The sequence below is a fragment of the Acinonyx jubatus genome, chromosome B3 (assembly GCF_027475565.1).
Source record: "Acinonyx jubatus isolate Ajub_Pintada_27869175 chromosome B3, VMU_Ajub_asm_v1.0, whole genome shotgun sequence".
In the NCBI taxonomy this organism is placed as follows: Eukaryota; Metazoa; Chordata; class Mammalia; order Carnivora; family Felidae; genus Acinonyx; species Acinonyx jubatus.
Window position 1 is genome coordinate 113,445,909 of NC_069386.1, and position 24,252 is coordinate 113,470,160.

Here is a 24,252-nt window from a genome sequence, read left to right on the forward strand (position 1 = left end):
TGCATATTTGAGCATGTAATGAGATGCATATGATGAGATTGATGGTGGGGGAACAGTAGACATAATGACTGGAACAGTGGACTCCACCTTTGAACATGCATCAGACTCATGGAAGGCTTGTTAACCACCGCAGTTTGCTGGGACCCATCCCCAGTAGTCTGGAGCTAAGGTGGAGCCTGAGAATTTGCATTTATAATAAATTCCCAGGTGATGCTTTTGTTGCTTATCTGGAGCTGTACTTTGAGAACCATTGGTTTAGGGTTTGGTTTCTAGTATCAGATGGATTCCAGTACACATTCTGGTGCTGCTAAAAGGTATTTGGGTGACTCTGGGTACATCACTAGTCTGCCCTGAGTCTCAGTTTCCTCATTTGTAAAATGAGGATAATGATCCTTTCTCACCTGGTGGTCACGCTGGCTCAGTGAGACAATGAGGGTAAAGTACTGTGCACAGTGCCTGGTACAAAGCCGGGGCTCATTCTGTGAGCCATCCTCCTCCCCCTCTTCCTCTGCATCATCAGTGAACTTTGGTTCTGGGAGGAACCTAGGAAGTCACCTGCTTTATGGCTTATACATGAAAAATGCAAGACCCCCCGTAAGTGAAGGGGCCTTCTCCAGATCAGGCACCTAGCTCGTGGCAGAGCCAGAATTATAACCCATTTCTTGTGATGCTTAATTTAGTATTCTTAATAGCACTTACTTTGGTATCGAAAGAGGGGTATGACATCTATGAACAGAAAAATCCATTAACCGTGGCAAAAGGAGTATGTCTACTATGATGTTGAGCGGTGCATCACGTCGGTATCTAAAACCCGAGATGTTCAGGAAGGAGGTTAATGAGATATATTCGCCGAGGCAATGAAATAAGGTAGAAATAGCGTGATGAGATGTGCATCCCATTGCGAAAAGCTGTATCATAAGGAAATAACTCCTTGAGGAGAAACTAAGGGTGAAGGGACAACTTAATGTCAGTAGCAGAGCCACATGGACTATCAGGGCGGGAAGGGGCAGTGAAGACAGCATCAAGTATGGAGTCTCCATCTGGCCTTGCTATGACCTAGTCGTGTGTCCTTGAGCAGTTAGCATCACCTGTCTGGGCCTCCTCAATGTTTGCACTTGTGAGTGCTTACTATATGTCAGGCACTTGGCTAGGTTTGTCCTCTCATAAAATCATTGCAACAACTCCATATGGTGTGCCAGAAATCGCCTGCCTGACTCTCCAGGTCCATTCTTTCCCCTTCTCTACCTGCTGTCTGCTCTGCCACGGGAGGCTGGCTTGTATGAACTGTGTCAGTGGAGCTCCTGTGCCCTCTGGATGCCAGGAGTCCAGCAGGAAACGGCTGGGAAGTGGGAGGGGAAGGAGGACAAGGCAATTATTCTCCTGGCTCTTCCAGTGAGGCTGCCTTGGGCTGGTTGTGTTTTTCAACTGAAACTGCTCCCCTCTCAGAGGCTTGTCTACATGACTCTCCTTCTCAGGTCCCAAAACCTCTTCACCTCTGAAACTTGTACCAAGCAGTGGTGACATCTCCACTGCTGTTGGCCCTGGATTTCCAACCCTGTCCACCGTTGGACTACCCCAATTTCAATGTTCCATTTGCTTCTACTGGATTCTGACGGAGACAGAATTGACAGAAGTGGTCCCAGGAAGCAAACTCATACAATGGGACTCTGGTTTGGGTTGGTCATGTGTGAGCAGCCCAGGGAAAACTTCCCTGATGAGGGCAAATGGGACACGAGTAGCTCATGGTAGATGGTGGCATCATGATAACAAAATATCACTGAAGGCAACATGGCATAAGATGGAGGGCAAAGTGTTGGGAGATCAAGTGGTTCTAGCACCTAGTCACCAGGGTAACAACAGTGATTATAAAAGGTGTGGAGTCGCCTGATTCTTTGTATGACCTTACACATCATACATAGGGGGAAAAGACAAATTAAAAGCTGTGAATGTGCACAAGGGCAAGTGGAAGTACACCCAGAAAACTCTAAACCAGTCCCTTCTCTCCTGTAGGCACTGGGAGGACGGAGATACAGACCAAGCCCAAGTCACTGCGTTAAGTATGTGCTCAATATCATTAGTTCTCTTAAGGACATGAATGGGGAAGAAACCAAGAGACATGTGGCTTACATTACTCAGGAAGAACCGGTCCCTTACCCCAAAAACTATAAAATTAGACTTGCAAGGCAGAATTCCATTATAAAATGGAAGGTACAAATATTGAACCCAGGCCAGTCAGGTCAAGAAGGCACCAGTAAGCTGCAAAAACAGATGACCTAGACTCCTGTGGTACCTGTACCTGCAACTGTGGTGCCTATGCTTCAACCACACTATAGTTTCATAGAGAAGTCCCCACCACCAGTTAACAACATGGAAAAAGCACACAACCAGTTTGGGAGTGGATCTGCACAGTGTGCCAGCACAAGCCAGAAGTGAACGGCGCCATGCTCTAGCCCCACTTGGGCAGCCTTCAAAGACTGTAGTCAATGGAGATCCTCCCAGGGGACAGAACATCAGGCAGTATGTGTGATTTTCCACTTTGGCCTGAACTGTGGATCTACACTGACTCATATGCAATGGAGAATGGGTGACTGGATACTGACGCTTTGAAAGAAAATTAACTGGTGATAAAGTTTGGGGAAGGTATGTATGTATGGACCTCTTAAATGAGACCCATAGTGTCAAGATACCGGTGTTCTGCATGAATGCCATCCTGAGAACAATCAGGGTAGTGGAGGCTCCATATAATCAAGTGGACAAGCTGACTCATGCTGTGGATCTTAGTTGGCCTTTTTCCTAGTCACTCTGATGCTTGTTCAGTGGACCCGTGTATAAAATGGCCTTGGCAATAGGGATGGAAGCTATGCTTGAGTTCAATTACATGGGTCCCCTCACTGAGTTTCATCTGGCGCACCCATGGATGAATTAGACAACCTGCTAATAGCAACTGCTAAGCCCTTGATATGGTACTATCTCCCCAAACAATCAACTAGTTACTTGGTATGAGGTTGATTACATTGGATCATTCCCATCATAGAGGAGGTAGTAGTTAGTTTTCACAGGCGATGGACACAAATTCTGGGTGTGGGGTTGCCCATAGAGTTCCTGCTAACATCGCCATTCATGGACTTCAGAATGCCTTATCCATTGCAAGAGATCTTTCACAATATCGCCTCTGATCAGAGGCACTAGTCTTGGCACATTATCCATTACTCAAAGGCAGCTAGCTTGACATAATACTGGAATGGCCTGATTGATGCTCAAATACAGTACCAGCTAAGAGATAATACCTTGTTGAGTTGCTCTCCTACTGAATGCACTTATACTTTAGAGATCAGCATATAGTGCTGACTGCCCCTTAGACAGGATGCATAGGTCTGGAGACCAAGGGGTAGAGACGGGGTGACCCTTTTCATGATTATGCCTAATTAAGCCCTTGAAGAGTTCTGCTTTTTGTTCCTACAACCTTGGGCTCAGTAGGTTTGGAGGCCCTAATGCCCAAGGGAGAAATGCTTCCACCAGGGAACGCTTACGGTTCTCACGACTTAAAAGTTGAGTCTGTCTCCTAATCATTCAAGGCACTTTATGCCAATAAGCCAATAAGCAGAGAGGAAGATCACTGAATTGGGTGGGGGGATTATACTAATTACTTGGAAGAAACTGTATTCCTGCTACACAATGAGAAAAAGAAGGACTATGTTTGGAACCTGGGGATTCACTAGGGATGTCCCTTGCCTGAAAGACCTGGTCAATAAAAAACAGGAGCAACATACCAAGAATTCAGATTTTGTGGGAATGAAGGTTGGAGCCACCCTGCCAGCTGAGGTGCTGGCTGGGGTCCCATGGAATGGCTGGTAAAAGATGACAGCGTTACACAGTAAGAGGTGTATGCATAGAGACTACCACTCACAGGTAGCCATGGTACCATACTCTCACCATGTAAGATGGTTGTAATATTTTAGGGTGACCGACATTCCAGTTTCCCAGGACTCAGGGTTTCCTAGGACACAGGAATGTCAGTGACAGAACCCAGGAAAGTCCTTGGAAAATGAGAATAAGTCATCCTATTTATGCTTTTCACTTTCTGCATTAATAAATACCATGAAATAAATAATGCTTGTCTTACATACCCAACAGGTGCATGTGAAGATAATGAGTGGCTACTTTGGAATCTGGTAGACCTAGACGTTAAATCCAACTCTGCTACTTACCTGTGGGATGACCTTGGAGAGACTACTTAGATTCTCTCAAGGCTTCACCTCCTTCTGTAAGCCCACAGGTATTTCTGTCCACCATTATCCACCTTATTTATTACGTATCACTCTTTCTTTGATATCAAACATAGCGGTCTCACTTTTCCACCGTGCCAAGGGGCATCCCTGACTTGGGGGTCCTGGTGCCCATCGGTCGTCCCTCCAAATCTTAACTTCTGTGTCCCATACAGGCTTGCTCCTTCCACAGTAGCAAGACTATGGAGTTTTTCTCCATCTTCATGGAGCCGGCCTGGCCCGACACATGGAGGGATGGCATGGTGGCCTTGGTCTGAGGCCATCCACCTACCTCCCTGGAGCATTGCCAGACCTCTCAAACATTTCAGAACTTGATGACACAAATTATAAAGTATTTTACCACAAATAAAGTGAAAGGAACATTGCCAGGGTGCCTGCCAGGTACTGGGCACTATGGTATTTGCCTTTAAAAAAATGGTTCATTTAACCTTTGCAACAATTGTACATTTGTTTGAGAAAACTGAGGCACAAGGAGGTTAAAGTCACTTGTTTAAAATCCCACAAGTGTAAAAATGGTAGAACCTGTAGCACCAACATGTGAAAAGCCAAAAGGCAGATACCTCAAGCCTTGACCCCATAGCAGGTGTCACATGTACAAATACTTACAGGGGCCAGGTGGGTCATGTGAATGATAGAGGTTGGCTGGGAGGGTCTCTAGTGATCTGACAGCACAAACCCTGTCTGCGTGGGGTGGCCGCTTATCAGTTCCATTGGATTTCCACATGATAATGCCCATGTAGTATTTTTAAAAAAAGTTTTTAATGTTTATTTATTTTTGAGAGAGAAAGAGACAGCACAAGCAAGGAAGGGGCAGAGAGAGAGGGAGACACAGAATCCAAAGCAGGCTCCTGGCTCTGAGCTGTCACACAGAGCTTGAACTCACGAACCATAAGATCATGACCTGAGCCAAAGTCAGAGGCTTAACTGACTGAGCCACCCAGGCTCAGTCATCCATAATGCCCATGTAGTATGGCCAAAGAAGCCAAAGTCCACGTTTTTACACAAAACATTTTAATTTCAAAACATTAATAATTATTCCCCAAAAATACCCCGCTTTGCTGACCAAACGTGTCAAGCTTCCTGGCTACCAGGTTTTCGTTGCTATCCTATGGTCGTGGAAAGAAAAATTTGATTGAATGAGGATCCAAGCCAGAGATGTTGATCATAGCAGAAGAGTGAATAGTTATCACACAATGTAGAGAAGCAACGTCATTCATGTAATATGCAATTCTAATAAAGGGGACTGGGGAAAAACAGAGTGACAACCAGCTCCACTGATGTGGATATCAGGATGAACCTGAGATACAGCAAAAAGGACTAAGACTAGAAATCAGAATCTGAGGATTTTGAGGCACCAGAATAGTTTCCCTTGGGTCACCTCCTTTCCAGATATTTAAGAAAGAATGATGAGGGGCACCTGGGTGGCTCAGTCAGTTACGTGTCTGACTCTTGACTTCGGCTCAGGTCATAATCCCACGGTTCACGGGTTCAAGCTCCGCATCAGGCTCTGCACTGACAGTGCTTGGGATTCTCTCCCTGCCTTTCCCCCACTCTTTCTCTCTGTCTCTCTCAAAATAAATAAATAAACTTAAAAAAAAAGAAAGAATGATGAATTCCCTTTGAGTTTATGAGTAAAAGCTAATCTCATTTCTTATAAGACAGTTTGATTTCCCCGTAGTCTTCTGAAAATGTCATTAAGTATCACATGATTTACCTACTAGGGCAGTTTTCCAGGAATCTCTTTGGGGTACTCTTTCCCAAGATGTTTTTTGAATCACCCCTTCTCTGGGGCCTGGTAACTCTCCATCATTAATTGTAATTAGACTCCTTGATCCAAATCACTTTACCATGGTGTAATTTCCCCTTTGGAAATTTCTACCAGTTTGGCTCCTACTGGAACATCAGTCCATTCAGCTGCCTCTAGAGGAAGCTCCTTGATCAGCAAGGATGGAGACAAAAGGGAGGAGAAGGGAACTGAAGGAGGATAAGAGGGCCAGTTGCTGGCTGATTTCTTTTGCCTTCCCTTTCAGACCCTGGCTGCTTCCAAGGGACTCCCTCCCTGGCTAGATCAGCCTCCTGGGGGTCTTGTTCTCTGTTCTGGTGTTTGTCGTCAAAGGCCATGATATTCTGGGAAGAGCTTAGATTTGGAATCAGAAGACTTGTGTTTGTGTCCTGCTTCGATGATCTATGTACTCCTGGCAATCAGTTAGCCACTCAGAACTTCATTGATAAAATGAGAATAATATCTACCTCTGTGGTTCTTATCCAGCTGAAACACATGTATATAAGATACTTTTTGTAAACCATAAAACTTCACATACACATTGGTCAGATTGCTTTTGGCCGTTGATACTATGCCTGGATGGCTCTGTTGGTTAAGTAACTGACTCTTGATCTCAGTTCAGGTCTTGATCCCAGGGTAATGAGTTCAAGCCCCATGTTGGGCTCCACCCTGGCTGTGAAGCCTCCTTAAAAAAAAAATTCTGGGGCACCTGGGTGGCTCAGTTGGTTAAGCGTCCAACACTTGATTTTGGCTCAGGTCACCACGTGGTCTCATGGTTCGTGAGTTTGAGCCCTGTGTCAGACTCTGTGCTGACAGCTCGGGATCTGCCTGGGATTCTCTGTCTCTCTGTTTCTCTCAAAAATAAAGAAAGAAAGAAAGAAAGAAAGAAAGAAATTTTATAAAATTCTATCTTTAATCACGGAGGGGTTGTGGCAGAGGCACACATTCACAAAAAGTTCATCCTCCTATAAAATAGAGCGGTCACTGAGAAGTGTTTGGCCAGCCAGGTCTGTATTTTCCAGTCTCCTTTGCATTTGGGTGGGATAAAGTGATTAGTGTTTACTAATGGGATATAAGCAAAAGTAAATGAGTATCGCTTCAGAGCCAAAGGTGATTAGAAGTCTGTGTTCCTTCTTTAATTTTCTTCCCATCTTCCACTGGATGAAGAGGGCTCTAAGGCCTCAGAGAGTGGCCGAATCGCAAAATGAAAGGAAATCGAGTTCCTGAATCATCATGTGGGAGAAAGCCACCTGCTACCTGGGAACATCCTCACTGGATTATCACATGAGTGAGAAACAAACTTTCATCTTGCTCAGGGTCTGCAATATTGGGGTTTATTTGTTATAGCAGCTACCATTAGCCTAAGTAAGAAACGAATCAAGGGAATGGGAATGTGTGTCTCAGGCAGTAAAAAGTGCTGAAGATGGATGTGTGCACAATGGCCGGAAGTGTCTTTTTTCACACTAATACACAGACCATAGGGCCAAGGTATTTCAAAAGGACATCTGCAGTGCCGTCAGATAAGGTGGATAGGCAGTTTGATGTTACACACACACACACACACACACACGCATGCACACGCACACGCACACATAACTTAGTGTGTATATTCCAGAATGCCAGTGTTAAAGATACAATAGGCCTCCGAGGCCATCTCTTAGGACCTTATGTGTAGTTCAGGAAGCTGACCCAGATGGAGACAGCAGTGCAAGTCCATGGAACTAAGCAGTGGTGGCATCTAGACCAGCACCCAGGTCTTCAGATTCCCAGGCTCTTCTTCTCAACCCTCTTTCCTATTCTCTCTGGTTTATCCCAGCTTCTCCCTTGACAGAGTCTAACATCGCGATAACCCAGAAATGACTCAAAAGGGGGGAATGAGAGGTATGAATGGATTTCATGACGTTACACCTACCATGTAATCAGCTAAAGGGCATTTTTCATTGCCAAGGTGGTGGCTGGCAAAGAACGAAGCGAGCCCATTAGCCAAACCCTTCTCCTCGCCTACTTTCTTGTGTTGTTCTGTGTCCTCTTGAACTCTATCTGCCAGCCATGCCAACCATCATTATTCCAGGACCACACCAGATCCTGTTCTATCCCTGTGCCCTGGAGCGTGCCGCTTCCTTCTGCCTCTCCTTCAGCACCAAACCCCCTCACCAAGGTAATCACTGTATTCTTCCTTCAAGACCTTCCTTAAAGGTTACATTCTCTGTATGATTTCCCCAGTGCTTCCAGGCTGAGTTGGTGTTTCCCATGGCACCTGTTTATGCCATTCCTAGAGCACTCATGGCATAGAAAGGTAATTTTTATTTCTACCTTGCTGGTTCATATGCTTCAGAGGCTCCTTCCCATCACTTCGCTTTTCAGAAAGGGCAATAGCATATACAATGCTGTCACCCCTCTTCTTGCCTGAGTTGTTCAGACCAGGAATTCGGACAAAGCTACCAATCCACAGGCACTCCAGCACCATGATGCAGCCGGCTACAGAGGATTCTGCCTTTTGGGAGTGGCCCTTTGAGGATGGGGGTGGGGGGATTGGTCACATTCACTCCATTGAGAATTCACGCCCAGAGAAAAAGAGGGATGTCCCAGTCGGTTGGGGGAATGGAGCTGTACATTCACGACACAGTGTCAGGCTGGTGGCGGTGCCTGGCCCTGTGTCACACAAGCACAGTAGAGGGAGCACCTCAGAAGGGAGGGGAAGCAGCTGGGTCTGATGGAGAGAAGGAAGTGAGGACCGGGGAGACGATGCCACTTGGGGAATGGGGAGAGAGGACTTGGTTCCTGAGGGCTTTCAGCACCCCATCACCAGCTGTGGTTCTGCCTTGGCTTCCACGAGAGCCCCCACCGGCCCTTTGCAGCACTGCCCCCCTCCACTTCTCGGGCTAAGTTAATGGGCTTCTGTTTCTTATAACCAAAAGAGTCTTGGTTAAAAAAGTGTTACCTCCCCCTCTGGACTATGAGTTGCTTGAGGTCTTCCTTGTATCACCAGAGTGTAGATAGGTGCATAGAAGGTGTTCAAAATCCACCTGTGGAATGGGCGATGAGTAAACGCATGAACGAATGCCCTTGTGGTAATCAATGCAGGGCGCCGTTTGCCCAGCTGGACTCCTGCCCCACCATGCCTCTCTGATTCAAAAGGCTCTTTCCTGTAATCACCACAGTTCTGCTACCTCTGTATCCCAGTGTCCAAACGTCTAGCTTCTGACAGGTGGCATTTCCCTGAAGGATTTTTTTGCTTTAAAAATACTGGATCTGGCACACCGGCATCTGAGGGGACAACAGATGCCAACAGGAGATACAAATAGGAGAAGACACTTTCACCTCAACCACATCTGCTCCAGAAGAAACCCCACGTGGCCCCCTGGACCTTTTCCTGAAGAAACATGGGAGAAGCAAGCTGTATTTAGAGAGATATAAGTATAGCTTTTATTTTTTTTTTTTTAAACCAACCCAACATTTCCACTGGCAACTGTCAACATAGCTTATGACATGAGCACTGTTTCTTTTTTAGTTATTTTTTTCTTAAAAAAATGTGTTTAAAATTAAACAGGTGTTTTTTAATTTTTTTCCCCCTTAAAAAATGTATTTATGTCAATGCAGAAAGCCTAAAGATCTGTGGGCAGTTTTGTGATGATTTCATATGTGTGTTCATGTGTGTGTGTGTGTGTGTGTGTGTGTGCGCGCACGCGCGCGTGTGTGTGTGTGTGTTTTAAAGCCAGGTCCTTTTCAAATTTGTTGGGAAAAGGTCTGTAGGCCACGGCAATCTCTTTTTCTATAAACCCAGTCTCCATGGGATGACAACAACTAAGATTCCTCTTTACTGGGGCAAGAAACAGCCCACAGGCTGGAAAAAGAGCTTCATGAGGTTTAAAAACAAGCAGGAATGTGGGAGAGATGAGAAATTCCAGTTCTTCTCTTGAGAAAATGCTCTCAGACGTGACCGGAGGGTCCAGGAGAGGTGGAAGGAGCCCCTTGTTTTCTTACCAACCTCTAAGTTTTTGCATTACCTCGAGAAATACAGTCACAGACCTCTTGGTGTGGCATGTTAGAGAGCAAGGGGGTGGTGAAACTGACATTTCTCCGAAGCACTGACATTTTAAATACAATCTTTCCTCTTAAAGATCTCGCTAGGTGGACAGCTCTTCTCTGCCTCCGATGCGAAGCCAAAGATACTCGAGACGCCATCTACTCCTTTTGTTTCCCCAGCTGCCCTCCTCTGTCATCACATACCATTCCTATTTTTGTCCCGCATCTCCTGCTTGGCGGGTCTTCCTGCAGAAGGATAAACATAAAGACACGGACACGGCAGACACAGCGAGGCGGACAGAATCAACTGGAAAGGCAGGGAAGGGAACCATGACCTTGTGTTTTAAACTGGATCTGGACATAAGCACATAAGGCTCCTCCTGCCCCCATCTCAGGCCGAGCCCGTTCTTCCGCGCCCCGCGTAGGTGTGCAAACATACTTCCACCCAAACACCCTCACTCTCCTGCTCAGAAGAAAAGGAGCCTGGGGGGCAGGACCCTGATGACGCCGAGAGACCCAGCAAGAGGGAGAGAGTGAGGGTGAGAATCCTTGCCTCTACCTGTCGGCTCAGACCGCGAGCTCCTTCACAGCACCTGTTACTGACTTCGGAAAGAAAAGACACAACGAACAGTGAGCAACACCTGATGGGAAAATGAAAACGAAAGCAACCGCAACAATACCATGAAACGAAAAGGGAGCCCCAAAGCAGCCACACGGATAGGCCTCATTTCCATCCTGGCCAGCCGAGTCAGAGAGCAGGGTTGAGCGGGACCGGACAGACAGGGGACGCCCTGTCCCCGGGGAAGGAGAAGCAAAGGAATAATCCAAAGGCGGTGAGAGGCTCTGACCTTTGTGGTGGGTCGGGGACATGGGTGGGAAGATGGAGAGGCGGTGGATTTGTTGCTGTTGTTGGTTTGTACTGAATTAAATACTTTGTAAAGTGGGTGTTTCCTCCACTCTGTTCGGTTGGTCAAGACTCTGCCCTTTCAGTCCGCGGCCGGGGCCTGGGTCGGGTGAGGTTCCTGGGGCTGGGCCCCTGCCTCTGCGGGGGCTGCTCACCCGGAGAGGGGGGCGAAGCGCCCTTCCCTCAGGAGGAGTCTGGGGCCTGCGCTGCGGAGGCCCCGCGCTGTGGCTCAGAACCCCCTGATGTAGCAGTAGGCCTCCAGCGTGGCAAAGAGTATGTAGAGGAGCCACAGGCTCACAAAGAGCCACGTTGTGGCCAGCTTGCAGCCACGAGGGCCGCCCAGCTCCCCGCCCAGGTGGGGCCGCCGACGGTACAGGAGCACACTGACGCACACGAACGCGAAGATGGTGAAGAGGGTGACGGAGAAGGCCAGCGTGCCGGCGGACACGTAGAACTCCTGTCCCTGCAGGGCCCAGTAGATGGCAGCCACGGACCAGGCCAGGCCGATGCCCAGGAAGACGTTGATGGCGTTGCTGCCCGTGACGTTGCCGATGGAGGCATCTGAGTACATATCCTGGATGGCAGCGGCTTTGCTGGCAAACATATCTGAAAAAGGGCAGAGACAGCAGGAGCTGGAAGGAGCCTGAGATGCAGAGGGCCCACCTGTGTGTCCAGAAGGCTGAGCTCAGGAAGGAGAGGCAAGGGCTCTGTCATGAACAGGCTGTGTGGCCTTGGACAAGTTACCTCACTTCTCTGGGCTTCAGGTTCCTCATTTGCTGGAGTGTGAAAGGTCCCTGAGGGCCTGCTGGTGCTGATATTTACTGAGTGGGCTTGCTGTTCCTTTGGGGTTATTTTTTTAGTAAGGGGAGTTTGCTATCCTACCATCTCCCCCAGGGAACCTTGGCCTCCTGGGAAGCTGCTTTGTGTAGATGCCTGATTATAACCATCACGTGGGGCATTCTCACGGAACACAGTCGTGACCCGATGCCCCTGGACTCAGCAGTGTGTTAGGTGCTGGATTTACGGGGACAGAAGACACGCCAGGGAACTGTGAGGTATGGGCTCAAAGAAGACAGGGCTCTGCCTTTGTAGTTAGTATGTGTGGCACAGAGCCCCTCAAGCTGTTTGACTTCAGATGCTGGCATGGATTGTAGGCATTGGAAGGACTGTCAGGGACATCTAGCCACCCTTTTACTTCACAGGTAAGGAAAATAAGGGTCAAGGAATCTACCCAAGGTCACATGGGAAATTAACAAGACATTCGGCCCTAAAAACCTCATGGAAGGGTCCTCTGTCTATCGTCATCCTTCATCCAGAGAGTTTCAGGCCAAGCCACGAAATCAGCGAAGCGCACCATCACATAACCTTTTTCAAGCCCCTAATGCTGCCAGCTGCTCCCTGGACCAACTGCAAGGACTTGGAAGTGCCCCAAGCTCCCTCCTTGCCCGCTTGTCCCAGCTTGCCTCCTTGTTGCCAATTTTCTCAGATCTCCTAGAGAAAACCTCTTGCCTTTTCTTGCCTATGACCTTGATTTTTCACCTCTGATCCTCTGCACTTTCTTCCCACATGTGTTCCTTTTCCCCTGTGATAGTTCTTCTCCTTCCCCTCTGATGGTTCCAGTCCCCGGAGGCCCGGAGAACAGGGATCACAGGGCATCTCCTCCACAAAGCCTTCCATGGATCATCTGTCTAATTTCCCACCACCCAACACATTTCCAGGAGAGCCAAATCTCTTGCATCACTAATGTAGACATAATCCCACTGCTCTGTGCTGGGGCTTGGGGAAGAGGTTTCCCTGGAGGGTGACGTCAATTTAGCTACCCTCCAAAAGGATGTGTTCTCTCAGTCCGGGAAGGGGTTCCCTAGGTCCAGCCAGCAGGGTCTTGTCTGATGGGACTCAGCCGAACCCGCTTGTCAGAGGATGCTCTCTCTTCCTTGCTGTGGCGGGTCGGGAGGCACCCTGGCAGGAGTTCAGGTTCAGATGCCTTGGACACCCAACTGAACCAAGTAAGAAGCCGAAGCTAACACAGCCCTCTGCCTACTAACTGCTCCTTGTCATTCCAGCCCAGCTTCCATAAGCCTCTCTTGGAAGCCATCCCTGATCCAGCCCAGGCCCCCTGTTTTATGCTGGCACAGCACCTCTACTTGCCCTTCACTGAACTTATCGAGATGGTTTCAATTGCAGTAGCTGCGTGTGGTTTCTGTCACGAGCTGACGGACTCCACTCAGAGAGGGGAGCACGTCTGCCCTGCCTCCCACGATTGCCTCAACAACTAGCACAAAACTGCATCGGACTCAGTAAATATTTGTCTAATGAATGAATAAATTCATGCCTGTTCCTGTTCGCCTTTGGGTGTTTATAAGAGAAAAAAAGAAGGTGTAATTCATCACATGCAAGGACAACAGCTCACTAAAGCTGCCTCTCCTGTGCCGCCAGGAGACACTTTGTACCCCACAGGTGTCCCTCGAAGGGAGGAGGCCAAGAATGCTTGGAAACGTTTCGAACGTGGCATCTTCAGCTGGGCCAAACTTCTATCTCAGAGACCGCCAGAGGGAAATGGAAGAAGAGCAGGATCTCTGTTCTTTGAATTGCGTTGTTTGCGGCGCTCCTACAACGTGGAGGTTAAGAGAGTGGACCACTTACATGGGCAGTTGACTTAACTCCGTGCGCCGCGGTTTTCTCATCTGTCACGTGGGGATGACCACTATGTCTAGTAAATAGGGTTTTGGTGAGCATCGCAGGGATAAAACATGTCAACTGCTTAGCATACACAGTGGGTGACACATCAGAAGTACTCAAGAAACGTTAGCCCTCGTTGGCAATATCATCAGGAATCCCTTTGACTTTTGTGCACCTTAGGGGGCAGAGGCTCTGCTAAGCTCAGATCTGAGGCAGCAAGGAAGATAATGAGGCAAAGTGTAGGGGTCACCTGACCCTGGTAATATCCTCTTTGCAAACCCGAGCACCCCTCACTCTTACCTGGCACAGAGGTGCCGAATGCCACAAACACAACAGCCGTGACTGAGTCCTTGAGGCCAATGGTGCAGCCGAAGTGGGAGGCCAGGTCCCCGATTATGGCTGTGAGCATGCCAATGATGAGAATGGACACAACGAAGCAGGCCCAGCCATGGCAGTACTCTGTGGGGGGCACGCAGGCAAACAGCACCTTCCAGAAGACCGTCAGAAAGTGCATGACGTAGTCAAAGCAGGATGGCAGCCTCTCCTCTCCTGACTCGTCCTCATCCTCGTCCCCTGCTGGAGACAAGAGAAAACAGGCCCAGGAGAGGGCAGCAAGGTCAGATCCCCACTCATGAGGAAGTCGAGTCAACCCACATGACAAGCATTACTGGCTGGCAGGAGACCTCCGCTCTCTCCTGAGGAGTGGTGTGGGCCAGGGCACGGGCACCAGAAAACAGCTGGGAAACGGGACCTGAGTTGGGGTGCCCCACTGGTCAATGTGAATGCAGGGCACCGCGGGAGACTGGGAAACAGAGGACAGGGGAATAGGGAGAAAAGGGAGAGAGAGAGAAAGAGACTGGGGGAAGAACACAGGAGGGCCAAGGCAATGAAGGAGAGGAGGGTGGAGCCGGCTGCATCAGGTTGCCTGCGTGAAGAACAGCGACATCAGCTGTGTGTCCCCTCTTCGCTGGACTGCTGCAATAACCTCGTGGTTCTGGTTGTTATCCGTCCCCAGAGGGGCGGCTGTCATTCCAGATCATGCAGGCATACCAGAGAGCCCGCGCCATCCTCCAAATATCCCATGGGACAGAGCAGGCATGGGCCCCATGGTCCTTGCCAGGAAATGTGGGCAGAGTTGCCCATTCAGCAGTCTGGGAGAAGAGGATGCGCTGAGGCATGCTGGCACCTTGTCCAGGGCAACCTCTGTAAGGTTTTGACACCATCGGAGGAAGCTGGGTTGTGAAAGAGCAGGAGTTAGGACACTTGAGTTCCAGTCACAGCTTTGCCAGGAAGAGCATCCATAAGCTGGGAGTAAATCACCTCTTGTTTCTGAACCTCAGTTCCCCCGTCTGAGAAAGGAGGGGGTTACATGACGTGGCCTGTACTCTGTTTATTGTCTCTGGAGGGTCAAAGCAAGGTCACCAGAGAGGAAACTGGGAGTATCTGAAGCGGGCGACATGAAAAGTGGGGCAGCCGCGGCCACAGCCACCCTGTCATCCTGGCCGTACTTCTGCTCTGGCTCTGGGGCCTTAGGGATATGACCCTGTGGGTTGTTGCGATGACAGCAAAGCCTCACGAAAGCAGACAAGGCTGGTGGAGCTGGGCAATACAAGGGGGCCTTGGTGATGCCAGGAGGCGCTACTGGCGGTGGCGGTGAGACCTTGCCTGGGACCCTGGCTGTGCTGTGGGCCACCACTGAGGGAATCTGTCAGTACATGCCAAAGGAGAGGTCTGGAATCATCCAGGGTAGAGGTCTGTCAGAAATCAAGGTATAGATTTTACAAACTCCAGACCCCCACATGTCTAATCAGAAGAGTCCCCTATTTTACAGAAAAGGAGGACCAAAGTAATGAGAGGAAGTAATAATGGAAACAGGATTTTAATCAGTTTGTGTTGGTACCAGATGCTATCATTCTATTTACTTTGCTGAGAAAGGTCGAAATGGTTCCTTTTTCGAATGAGGGAATTGTGGTTCAGGGAGGATAACTTGTTCCAGGTCACACAGTGGAGCCAGGATTTGAAACCAGAAATAGCCATGCTTTTTTAGCTACCCCATGGTTCTTTTCCAAAGTGACCCAGTGAAACAGGCAGACATCAAGGACTAGAGCTGGGGCACAGAAGCCTTCCCAGAAATTGGTAGCTGCTGATGGGGCTGTGGTCTCCCTTCTCTGGTGTTGCCTGCTTCTCCCAGTGAGGCTAGTGCCCGTCTTGAGACCCTCTTACCTGCGCTGACAGTGATGGCCTCCATGAACTGGTCCCTCCAGGAATGGGTCCCCACAACCATGGCCAGGTTTGTCTTCTTGATCAGTTTGTCCACCGTATTCTGTCAGGGAGAGAAAAACTTGGAATCATGAGGTTAGAACGCTCAGAACTGTTGAAGAGTCTGGTGCTTCAAGGGAATGGAAAATGTCTTGCATTCCAGGCATGTCTACATGGATTCTCAAAGTAATGGCCTTGGATGATATCTGCTGGGTCAGTCTTTCCACTTCCCTTTTCTTTGGTTGTGATGACGGATATTGGATACTTAGAGCAATACAGTAGAGTGTAACGGTAATGAGATCAATAAACTTTGCCCCAGAGCAGAAAATTTTAGAATTTCTGTTTTTAAAATGCAGTTAACAATAGTGATAATACATCCAGGGGCTTTATAGCCCATTTATTCTATATGTTGTTTCCTCCCAATATTCCTAGGATCTAAATGGCCAGCACTATTCATTCCATGTTACAAATGGGGAGACTGGCCCTGGGTGGTTAAATGATTTGTTCAGTTTCAACTTCACACATTCAGTGGTGAAACTGGAACAGAACTTCTATCTCCCACCACATTACCCTATTATTCAATTTGAGCTCTCTTATAGCCTGACCTTGAACTCAAAGGACTCTTCAATGATGACCTCTAGTTTGGGGTGTTCGCCCAGTACTGGCTTTCCCATTTCTGCTATCCTCTTGGCCTCCTCTTCCTCCACAGTCAGCTTCCTGTCTGTCACCTCTGCAACAAAACAAAATCAGACTAGCTTTAGCACATTCGCCACTCCCTAGGAGTCTAAAGGTCAGAGTGTGAGGCATGGGTAGTGGGCACAAAGCAAACTGCTCTTGAGAATGGGTCCTTTGTGTACTTTTTAGTGACTCTTTCTACACCATGCTGAACATTTTATAGCCATCAGACCATGAGAGGGTCCCTTTCAGGCCTGGGATAAACATTCCTATTTCCATTTTATACCGGGGTGAGCAACCTGACCCAAAGACCTTCGGAGAAACAGCACCTAGTAAAGTCACCATGTCATCTGGTGAGATATTGGAGAGTTGGGAACAAAAGGCTCTAACAGTTTTGAATTCCTGGGCCTGACCATTCAACTACTTAATGTAAAAATTCTTGGGGGTCAGAACCACACGTTAATCCAAAGGGTATGTCTACTGGTTCCCATTAACATCTGTTTCCAACACCACTGGGGTTGTGCCCTCTATAAAGGAGAAAGGAGGAATATCTACACTCCATACAAGTGAATGTCATCCTCATAATGAGAACTTGGAAGATTTCCTGAAAGATTTCATGATTTTCCAATGAAAGATCCCCAGGATTTCTGTAGGAACCAGGCCCATTTCTTCTGGAACAGAAATACTTGTTCAATCAAAACCCAGAGGAAGCTCTTCCTTTACTTTCTTTTGAGGCATTCCCTGTATCCCTCAGCATCTTGACTCATTTACCAGTGGTCCCTTCTCATGTTAAATGGTGGGAAAAATTTTCCACTTCAGCTGGTGAGTCCATTTTGAGACCACTTCTCCATGAAGACATGTTTTCTGGATTAGAGTGAAATAGAGATTGAATCTTTTTATTCCCCTTTGATTAGGAAATTGCTCTTGGCAGCCTGTTTCTTTCAGAGATCATTTCAACATCTTTCCTTCCAAGTCCACATTCTTACATGCAATTAATTCTTTTATTGAGTTCCTTAATTGCTTTCATTCCACACAGTGAATCTCCTACGGAAATCCTTTGGTCCTTGGATAATCTCAAGGACAAAGTGGGTCAGAGGCCAGGGAGGTCTTCTTTTCTCTCTAATTTGGGAATCGCTGAAGCGTAGGGACAGGTGAGACTCGAGCTCTTGAAGTTGCAAGGAAAGGAATTCACCGGAAAGACGATAAGCCAAGAGTATAGGTTACCAGAGAGGCTGTTTTACATAAGGATTTTCTTAGTTGTCGTGAATGAAGATGGTAAGAAAGTATGTGGACGATTCCTGAGCTGGCTGTTTTACTCAGTGCTTCTGGCAACAAACACAGAAGGCAATCCCAAAATGTTTGGGAGCTGTCCGTGGTGCTGTCCTCCCGGTAGTGTTGGTGACGGCTTTCGGAAGCAATTATTTCTCAAGGATCAATGTCCTGTCTATTTCTAAGTAAACAGACACCCTCTAGCAGCCTGATTTTATTCAATTCATTGATTCTGAGTTTTTAATGAGTTAATTATGAAGGTAAATCTGGGTGCATCCAGGGTTCTGGCTATGAAGTCAGTGATCCTAGAAGCCAGACTGCAAGCCACTCTGAGAAAAAGCCTTTAGGAAAAGACTTACAGATTCTTTAAAACCGTGGGTACTTTTTTTTTTCCCTCGACTTTACATTTTGGCACCATATCACAATGGCTATCCTAGCAGTGACCGTATTATTCTATTCCTCCCTCCCCAATTCCCCCATGTCATACTTTACATGTGCCACAAGAACTTTATTATACCAATATAGTGAGCTCTCCAGTGACATATAAATGTACCTGTCTAACCCCTTGTCTAGCTATCAATCTGGCACTACATCCATCTGGCAGGATATTGATCTACCTACTGACCTGTCCACCCCTGTGGTGATAGTCAGTTTTTCCATCTGGCTTTTGCAAAAATCTCTTTGACAAATACCAATCCTTTATCTTTGGCTCTCCCATAGCTCCACAGAGGTACTCCATATAGATCGGTTAAGTGATTGATTCACATGCCTTTAAATCAACTCTGATTTAGTGTCTTGGTTTGGTAGTAATTCCTGCCTTTTCCTATTTTTATAATTATCATTCCTTTACATTTAAATTAATTTCTTGAGAGAGTGATAAGTCTCAACTCTAAAAGACCATAATGATTCTGATAATTTGTTTATGTAATTACTGAGAATTTCAAGTGAAGAGAATAAATGATAGGTGATTTTGACATTTGGGCTGACTGAACAAACTCTCAGATCTCAGAAAAGGGGGAGGGGGAAGAGAGAGAGAGTGATAGAGAGAGAATATGAATAGGATGAAAAATCGAACAAATATTGGAGGAACAAAGAGCTTGCCAGGCCAGACAAGAACAGATGTTGCGAATGCTATACAGGCATCCTCAGGAAGAAATGGGGCGATGTAACTAATGCCCTCACTCCCAGGTTCCTGAGCTGGGCAGGGTAGCTCAGAACGAAGCGTATCTACTCTCCATCTTTCACCACCAGGCATTGTTAACCATGTTTGCCTGTCCACCCAGGAAAATTGAAACAAGAATTGGAGATTTACCATGAATTTTAAGTCTAACCATGGGCTCCTAAATGAAAAGTTTACAGACTGAAAGATCTAGAAAATGACACCTTCTTTTCCTATTTCAGTTTCTACTGGTATTTTAACAAATATGTTAAAAGTACAAGAAAGCCTAAATTGAATCACAAACTTTGTTGTGTGCGTATGTGTGTGGTTGGCGGTGGGGGTGCATAGAAGCAAGAGTTGTAACAAAGAAGCTCAAACACCTTCTCAGGCAAGAAGGTAAGTGGAGAAGTAACTCCCAATGCCATGGCATTAATACCCTGGGGGAATAGTGGAAAATATGGAGTCAGAGGTAGTTCTTATCCTGTTGGTCTAGAGAGGAAGCAAGTGGCCAAGGAAGCTAGAGTCATTTTTTTTCCAGAAAGTAAAAATGTAGGGGTTTCCCTATTTATATTGTTATTCTTGTATAAGGCTGCCAAGAAGGCAAATGTCCTTACTATATACACTGCCCCTTCTCAAAACCAGGCTGCAGCCTGTATGTAATTTTGAATACTAGCGAATTCTGTAAGTTGTTTTGCTTCTCAAATGCTCTTAAAAATTTTTTGCATGCTCAAAGAACTGATGAAATTTAAAATGTTATCTTAACTTACATTCAGACATCTGGTATAGCTCACGCTGTCTATACTGAGAGTTAGAGTATTACTGATATACTGGAAATGCTTGTCTATCTGCTCGTGAAGTTGGATGTTGTTTATGATCTGATTCCACTGATGCAAGCATGCTCTCAAAGAAGGTGTATGTCCTACAACAGAACCTAGATTCTGCATGCGAATATGTCCACAGTAAATTCTCCAAGATTTCTATTTTCAGCCAGATAATTGTCCCCACCACCCATCATATCCTAATTCTTCTTCTTGTTCACGGCACCTGTGACTTCAAGGGTAAATGACAAATGAACCAAAGTTCTAGCAATTTAGGTCTCAGCTGTAATGAGATGCAACATCTCCAGGATCAGTAAAATTCCAGATTCTTTAAAAAGTGCGTTTCATGTTCTCACAGCAGCTCCTGGTTGTTTTTCCCCGGTTCCCTCAAGATCAGAGTATTTTCTTTCGAATCCCATCATGACCCTATCCGCTCCTGCCCCACAACATGAGATGACAGATGATTAAGACTCAGAAGTCTTGACCCACTATCTCTTTGGTAAGTTTCAACTCTCTTCCTGGTCCTAGAGAAGACCAGCTATGCCTTTACGCACATCCGCTGACAAAAGTGGTGCTCAGTGAATTGTCAACTTCCTCACAATTACTTCAAGTAGGGAAATAAACCTCTCAGTCCTTAGGAGAACTTGTCAGGTTAGCTCGAGCCTGCAGTTCCTATTAAATAAATCAAAGGACATTGGTCTTAAACTAAATAATGGCACTGGCAAGAAGTAGAAAAGATGGGGCAAGACACCTCTTACCTGGAGACAACAGGAGCGCTGTTTGCAAATGGATACCAGACAAGGGGAAGAAAGAAAAGGAAAGAGCATTAAGGTCCCATCTTGAAAGTGTCCCCAGGCTTTGTGGTTGCAGCAGTATAAGGAAAGCAGCGAGCTTAGTGGGTGAGAGCTCTGCAGCCACATGCAAAAGGCAGCATTTGGAGCATGCGCAACAGCAGCAGCAGCAAGAGGTATGAGCCACTGGAGGGACTGCTGAGCACCAGAGCCCTGCAGCCTGACTTTCCCCCCGGACCTTCCCTGTAACTCTTGGGGACTAGGGAAAAAGCAATGAGGATGGGAGGACCATTTGAGTGGAGCAGGGACAGAGTTGGTCATTCATGATCTTCTAAGGAATCAGGTTATCATATCAGGTTATCAGGCTATCATATCATACCATATCATATCATATACCATGTCATATCATATCTGTGAAGGAATGAGAATCCAGTTACCAGGAAAACTGTAGAGGTCGCAACCTTGCCAGCGTAGCTGGCTTGTCAGTGGAGAATATGACCCTGGGCCTTGAACAGGAGTTCAGCGTGGGCAGTGGCATAAAATAGTGAACAGTGCTCAGTCCCACGGCTTCTATCCCTAACCTTATAATCAGATCATGCTTAGCTTCTCAGGGACTGTAACATTTCCATGGCCACAAATAGCTTCCTAGCTACCACACTGGCCAGAACTTTTGAGTTCCCCTCAAAGAATGACCTAGTGAAAAGCTAAGTTCTGCAGAGTATTTTTTTGAATGGTTTATCTTTTTATAGATACAGCCTAGAGGTTAGGGCCATGGACTCCTACCATTTGTATCACCTGTGCCCAGCAAAGTCACTGCAACTAGGAGGTGTTCAATAAAGCTTTGTTTTTTGCCACATATTTTGGCAATTGTAATAGATCCGGTGGTGCTGCATCTCTGGATGCTGGTCTTTTTGTTCCAGAAAGGACAGGCTAAACCAGAGTCATACTGAAAGCTATTTGTAGATGAAAGATGACAAATAGCAAGGCCCCTACATGGACTGGGAAGCTGGGTTAGACGTACCTAACACAGGGCATCCCTAGCCCCTGGACTGTACTTATGTTAAAAAATTATTGTGACATACCACATTTTCATCTCATTGGTGTCTTAGCACAGCCCCACACTCCCTAGCTCTTATCAAATAAAAGTCTGGGCACATCCTACCACATAGTCTTGGTACAGCTGGTGACTGATGGTGCTGAGGAAGGAGTGGGGGTGGTGTCTGTGAATTGTTTCCTCTAAAAATCTCTAGGAAGGCAACTCAGGTCTATGATCCATCATCGCACAGTTGCAACCACTGAAGACACATGTGGATCAAGAATCTCTACGGTATATAAACAGGGCCAACAGGTCGACTTTCTGCTTTCTCCCATATGGAAGTCCAAGGGAGTAATTGATGAGTGAATCTCCTTGCTATATTGAGATAGATAGAAGGATGACAGATAGATAGATAGATAGATAGCAAGAAAGCTTGTTCATTCTGCTCTTTCTATGGATCTGCATGGAAGAGCCTCTCCTGGCCCCCAAGTTCCAGTGGAAACCAGAAACCTGAACACATTAGTGTACCCACGTTGGCAAGACAAGGGGTAGCTCTTCCAAAAAGGTCCCTGATGCCCTGGTTTTCACTCAGATGTCCCTCCCAACACCAGGCTCATCTCTACCACAGTGAGAGGGCTTGCAGTCAGCTAGAGTTGTACTACTCTCTGGTCATTGTCTACATGATTTGAGACTTTCCATTTAGCAGTTATAGATGGGTCAGCAAGATCCAGATAGGCCAATTCTGAGTGACATAATACCTCCAGGGTGTTTTTCCTGCTGCTGCTGATGAGAGAATCTGCAGCTGAACTTTCCCCTGTATTGATCCCCAGGGTCAGGTGAGCATCATTTATCCCTGCTCACATACCCCAGGGACATACAGGAAATAGCATAGTTCTGTGAGTAATTGGAAGCATCTGGGCAGCTTGTCAGGGTGAGCCCATTGATGTGGTAAGAGGGGGCACGAACAGGCCCTATGACTGGGAGAGAATGCTATCCTTTCCACATGAGGCTTTCAGTGTCCAGGCCCAACAGCCTTGACCATGCTGCTCAGTGTTGATCTCAGATGCCTACTTCTGGACTCGGGTGTTTACTCTATGCCAGGGCAACCGTGTTTCCTATTCATCCTCCCTTTTCCCCTCCTCTAGCTCGTCTAGAGCATTTAATTTCACCTCTCAAGTCTGTTTTGTTTGCCAAGAATAGAATCTGCTATTTCAAATACAGGCTTTTTTTTTTTTTTTTTTTTGTAATGCAATTGTCATTTTGACCATGCAAAGTCTATGCTGTTCTGAATGCCTGAGACTCTCCCATGCAGCAGTGATAATGAAAAGCAATTTCTACTGTACAGCTTCTTACCCTGAGAACACCAGGGAATTCTGAAAATCAGGATGGGTTTTCATTTGATTCTGAGTCTAGACAATCAAGTTGTATGACCTTTTACCTTATGGTCTAATGCCAAAATATGGGAAAATCTGAAGAAACTGAAATTAGACAAGAGACCACGTCTGGAAATGCACATATTTCCTATTGGCATCTTCCATTTTGGCATCTTGGTCACCGGGAAGATCTGGAGGATACCTGCCTGCTCACCTACTCCCTCTCCAGGACTAAGCTCCACTAAGCCTTTGCTGACATCTCGTTGGACAAAAAGCCCAGTTCAGAAAAGGGGGTGGGGGTGGTGGGAGAGTCTCAAATGGAGAGTAGACAAAGGCATTTTTGCATTTGGCTGAGTCTCTTGAAGAGCACAAGGTGTATCTTGGGTCACTCTCTGTCCTGCTGTTGATCAGGGTTTATTGGGGAGGCAGAAAAGAAAAGCCTCTTTAATGGTGGAATAAAGTCATGGGTGGACTTGTAACCCATTCTTCTTGTCTGGAGCCACTGCCTTCTTTCCAGCTACCCTGATCATTTGTGCTGCTTTCATTTGCACCTAAGTAGCAGAGACTGTGGAAATTGATTAAGCTAGTTTACAATGGCCTTAGATGTCTGCTGCATCTAACCAATCATGAAGATGCAGCAGACATCTAAGGCCATTGTAAACTAGCTTACAATGGATACAAGGGAGGTGGGAATGAGGTAGGGCAGGTGTTGAGACGATTTCTGAGAATATTCTCAGTGGTAGTAACTGGAGGATCGGCAGGAACATAATCTAAGCAATGGAACTAGAGAGTTTTTTTTTCCTGCACTCTGGAAGCCAGGTTCATGGCGACATCTTATCAGGTGGCGAGGGGAAGATGAGTAATGGAAGATGGAGATGGCTTTTGTCTCTAGAACACTAGGCATATCCAGACCTGGGTGGACATAGAACTGGTCAGATTTGCAGAGAGAGTCCCCAGAAGACAGTGAAAACTGATCAATCATACCTGTCGATAGCCTTCAGGAGTACAGTTGCTGGATTTCTTAGCAACTGTCCTTGAATGAAAGGCTTTATGCTGCTCTCTGTCATGTGAATATGAAATAACTGAAGAATAATCATCCTTTTTTGAAAAACAAGTGGGTCTCACTGTTCCATCTTCCATGAGGGTCCCAGAAGCATACCTCTTCTGAAGGGGAGTGTGAAAGTCCTTCTCTTG

At 46.8% G+C, this 24,252-nt stretch overlaps 1 protein-coding gene across 9 annotated transcripts in view; it reads right to left on the reverse strand.

Annotated features, from left to right (window-relative positions):
- Positions 1–9,481: 9,481 nt before the first annotated feature.
- Positions 9,482–24,252, reverse strand: part of SLC8A3 (solute carrier family 8 member A3) — a 143,407-nt gene continuing 128,636 nt past the window's right edge. For 4 of the 9 annotated variants that reach the window (XM_053224621.1, XM_027066045.2, XM_027066044.2 and 1 more), the window contains 5 exons: positions 20,617–20,634; positions 16,543–16,667; positions 15,902–16,001; positions 13,979–14,254; positions 9,482–11,605 (listed from right to left, as the gene is read on the reverse strand). In XM_053224621.1, the coding sequence (XP_053080596.1) occupies positions 11,229–11,605; positions 13,979–14,254; positions 15,902–16,001; positions 16,543–16,667; positions 20,617–20,634 (896 nt within the window). In that variant the 3' untranslated portion in view covers positions 9,482–11,228. The remainder of the gene's footprint in view (positions 11,606–13,978; positions 14,255–15,901; positions 16,002–16,542; positions 16,668–20,616; positions 20,635–24,252) is intronic. The other 5 variants (XM_027066047.2, XM_027066048.2, XM_053224623.1 and 2 more) reach the window with 2 other exon arrangements.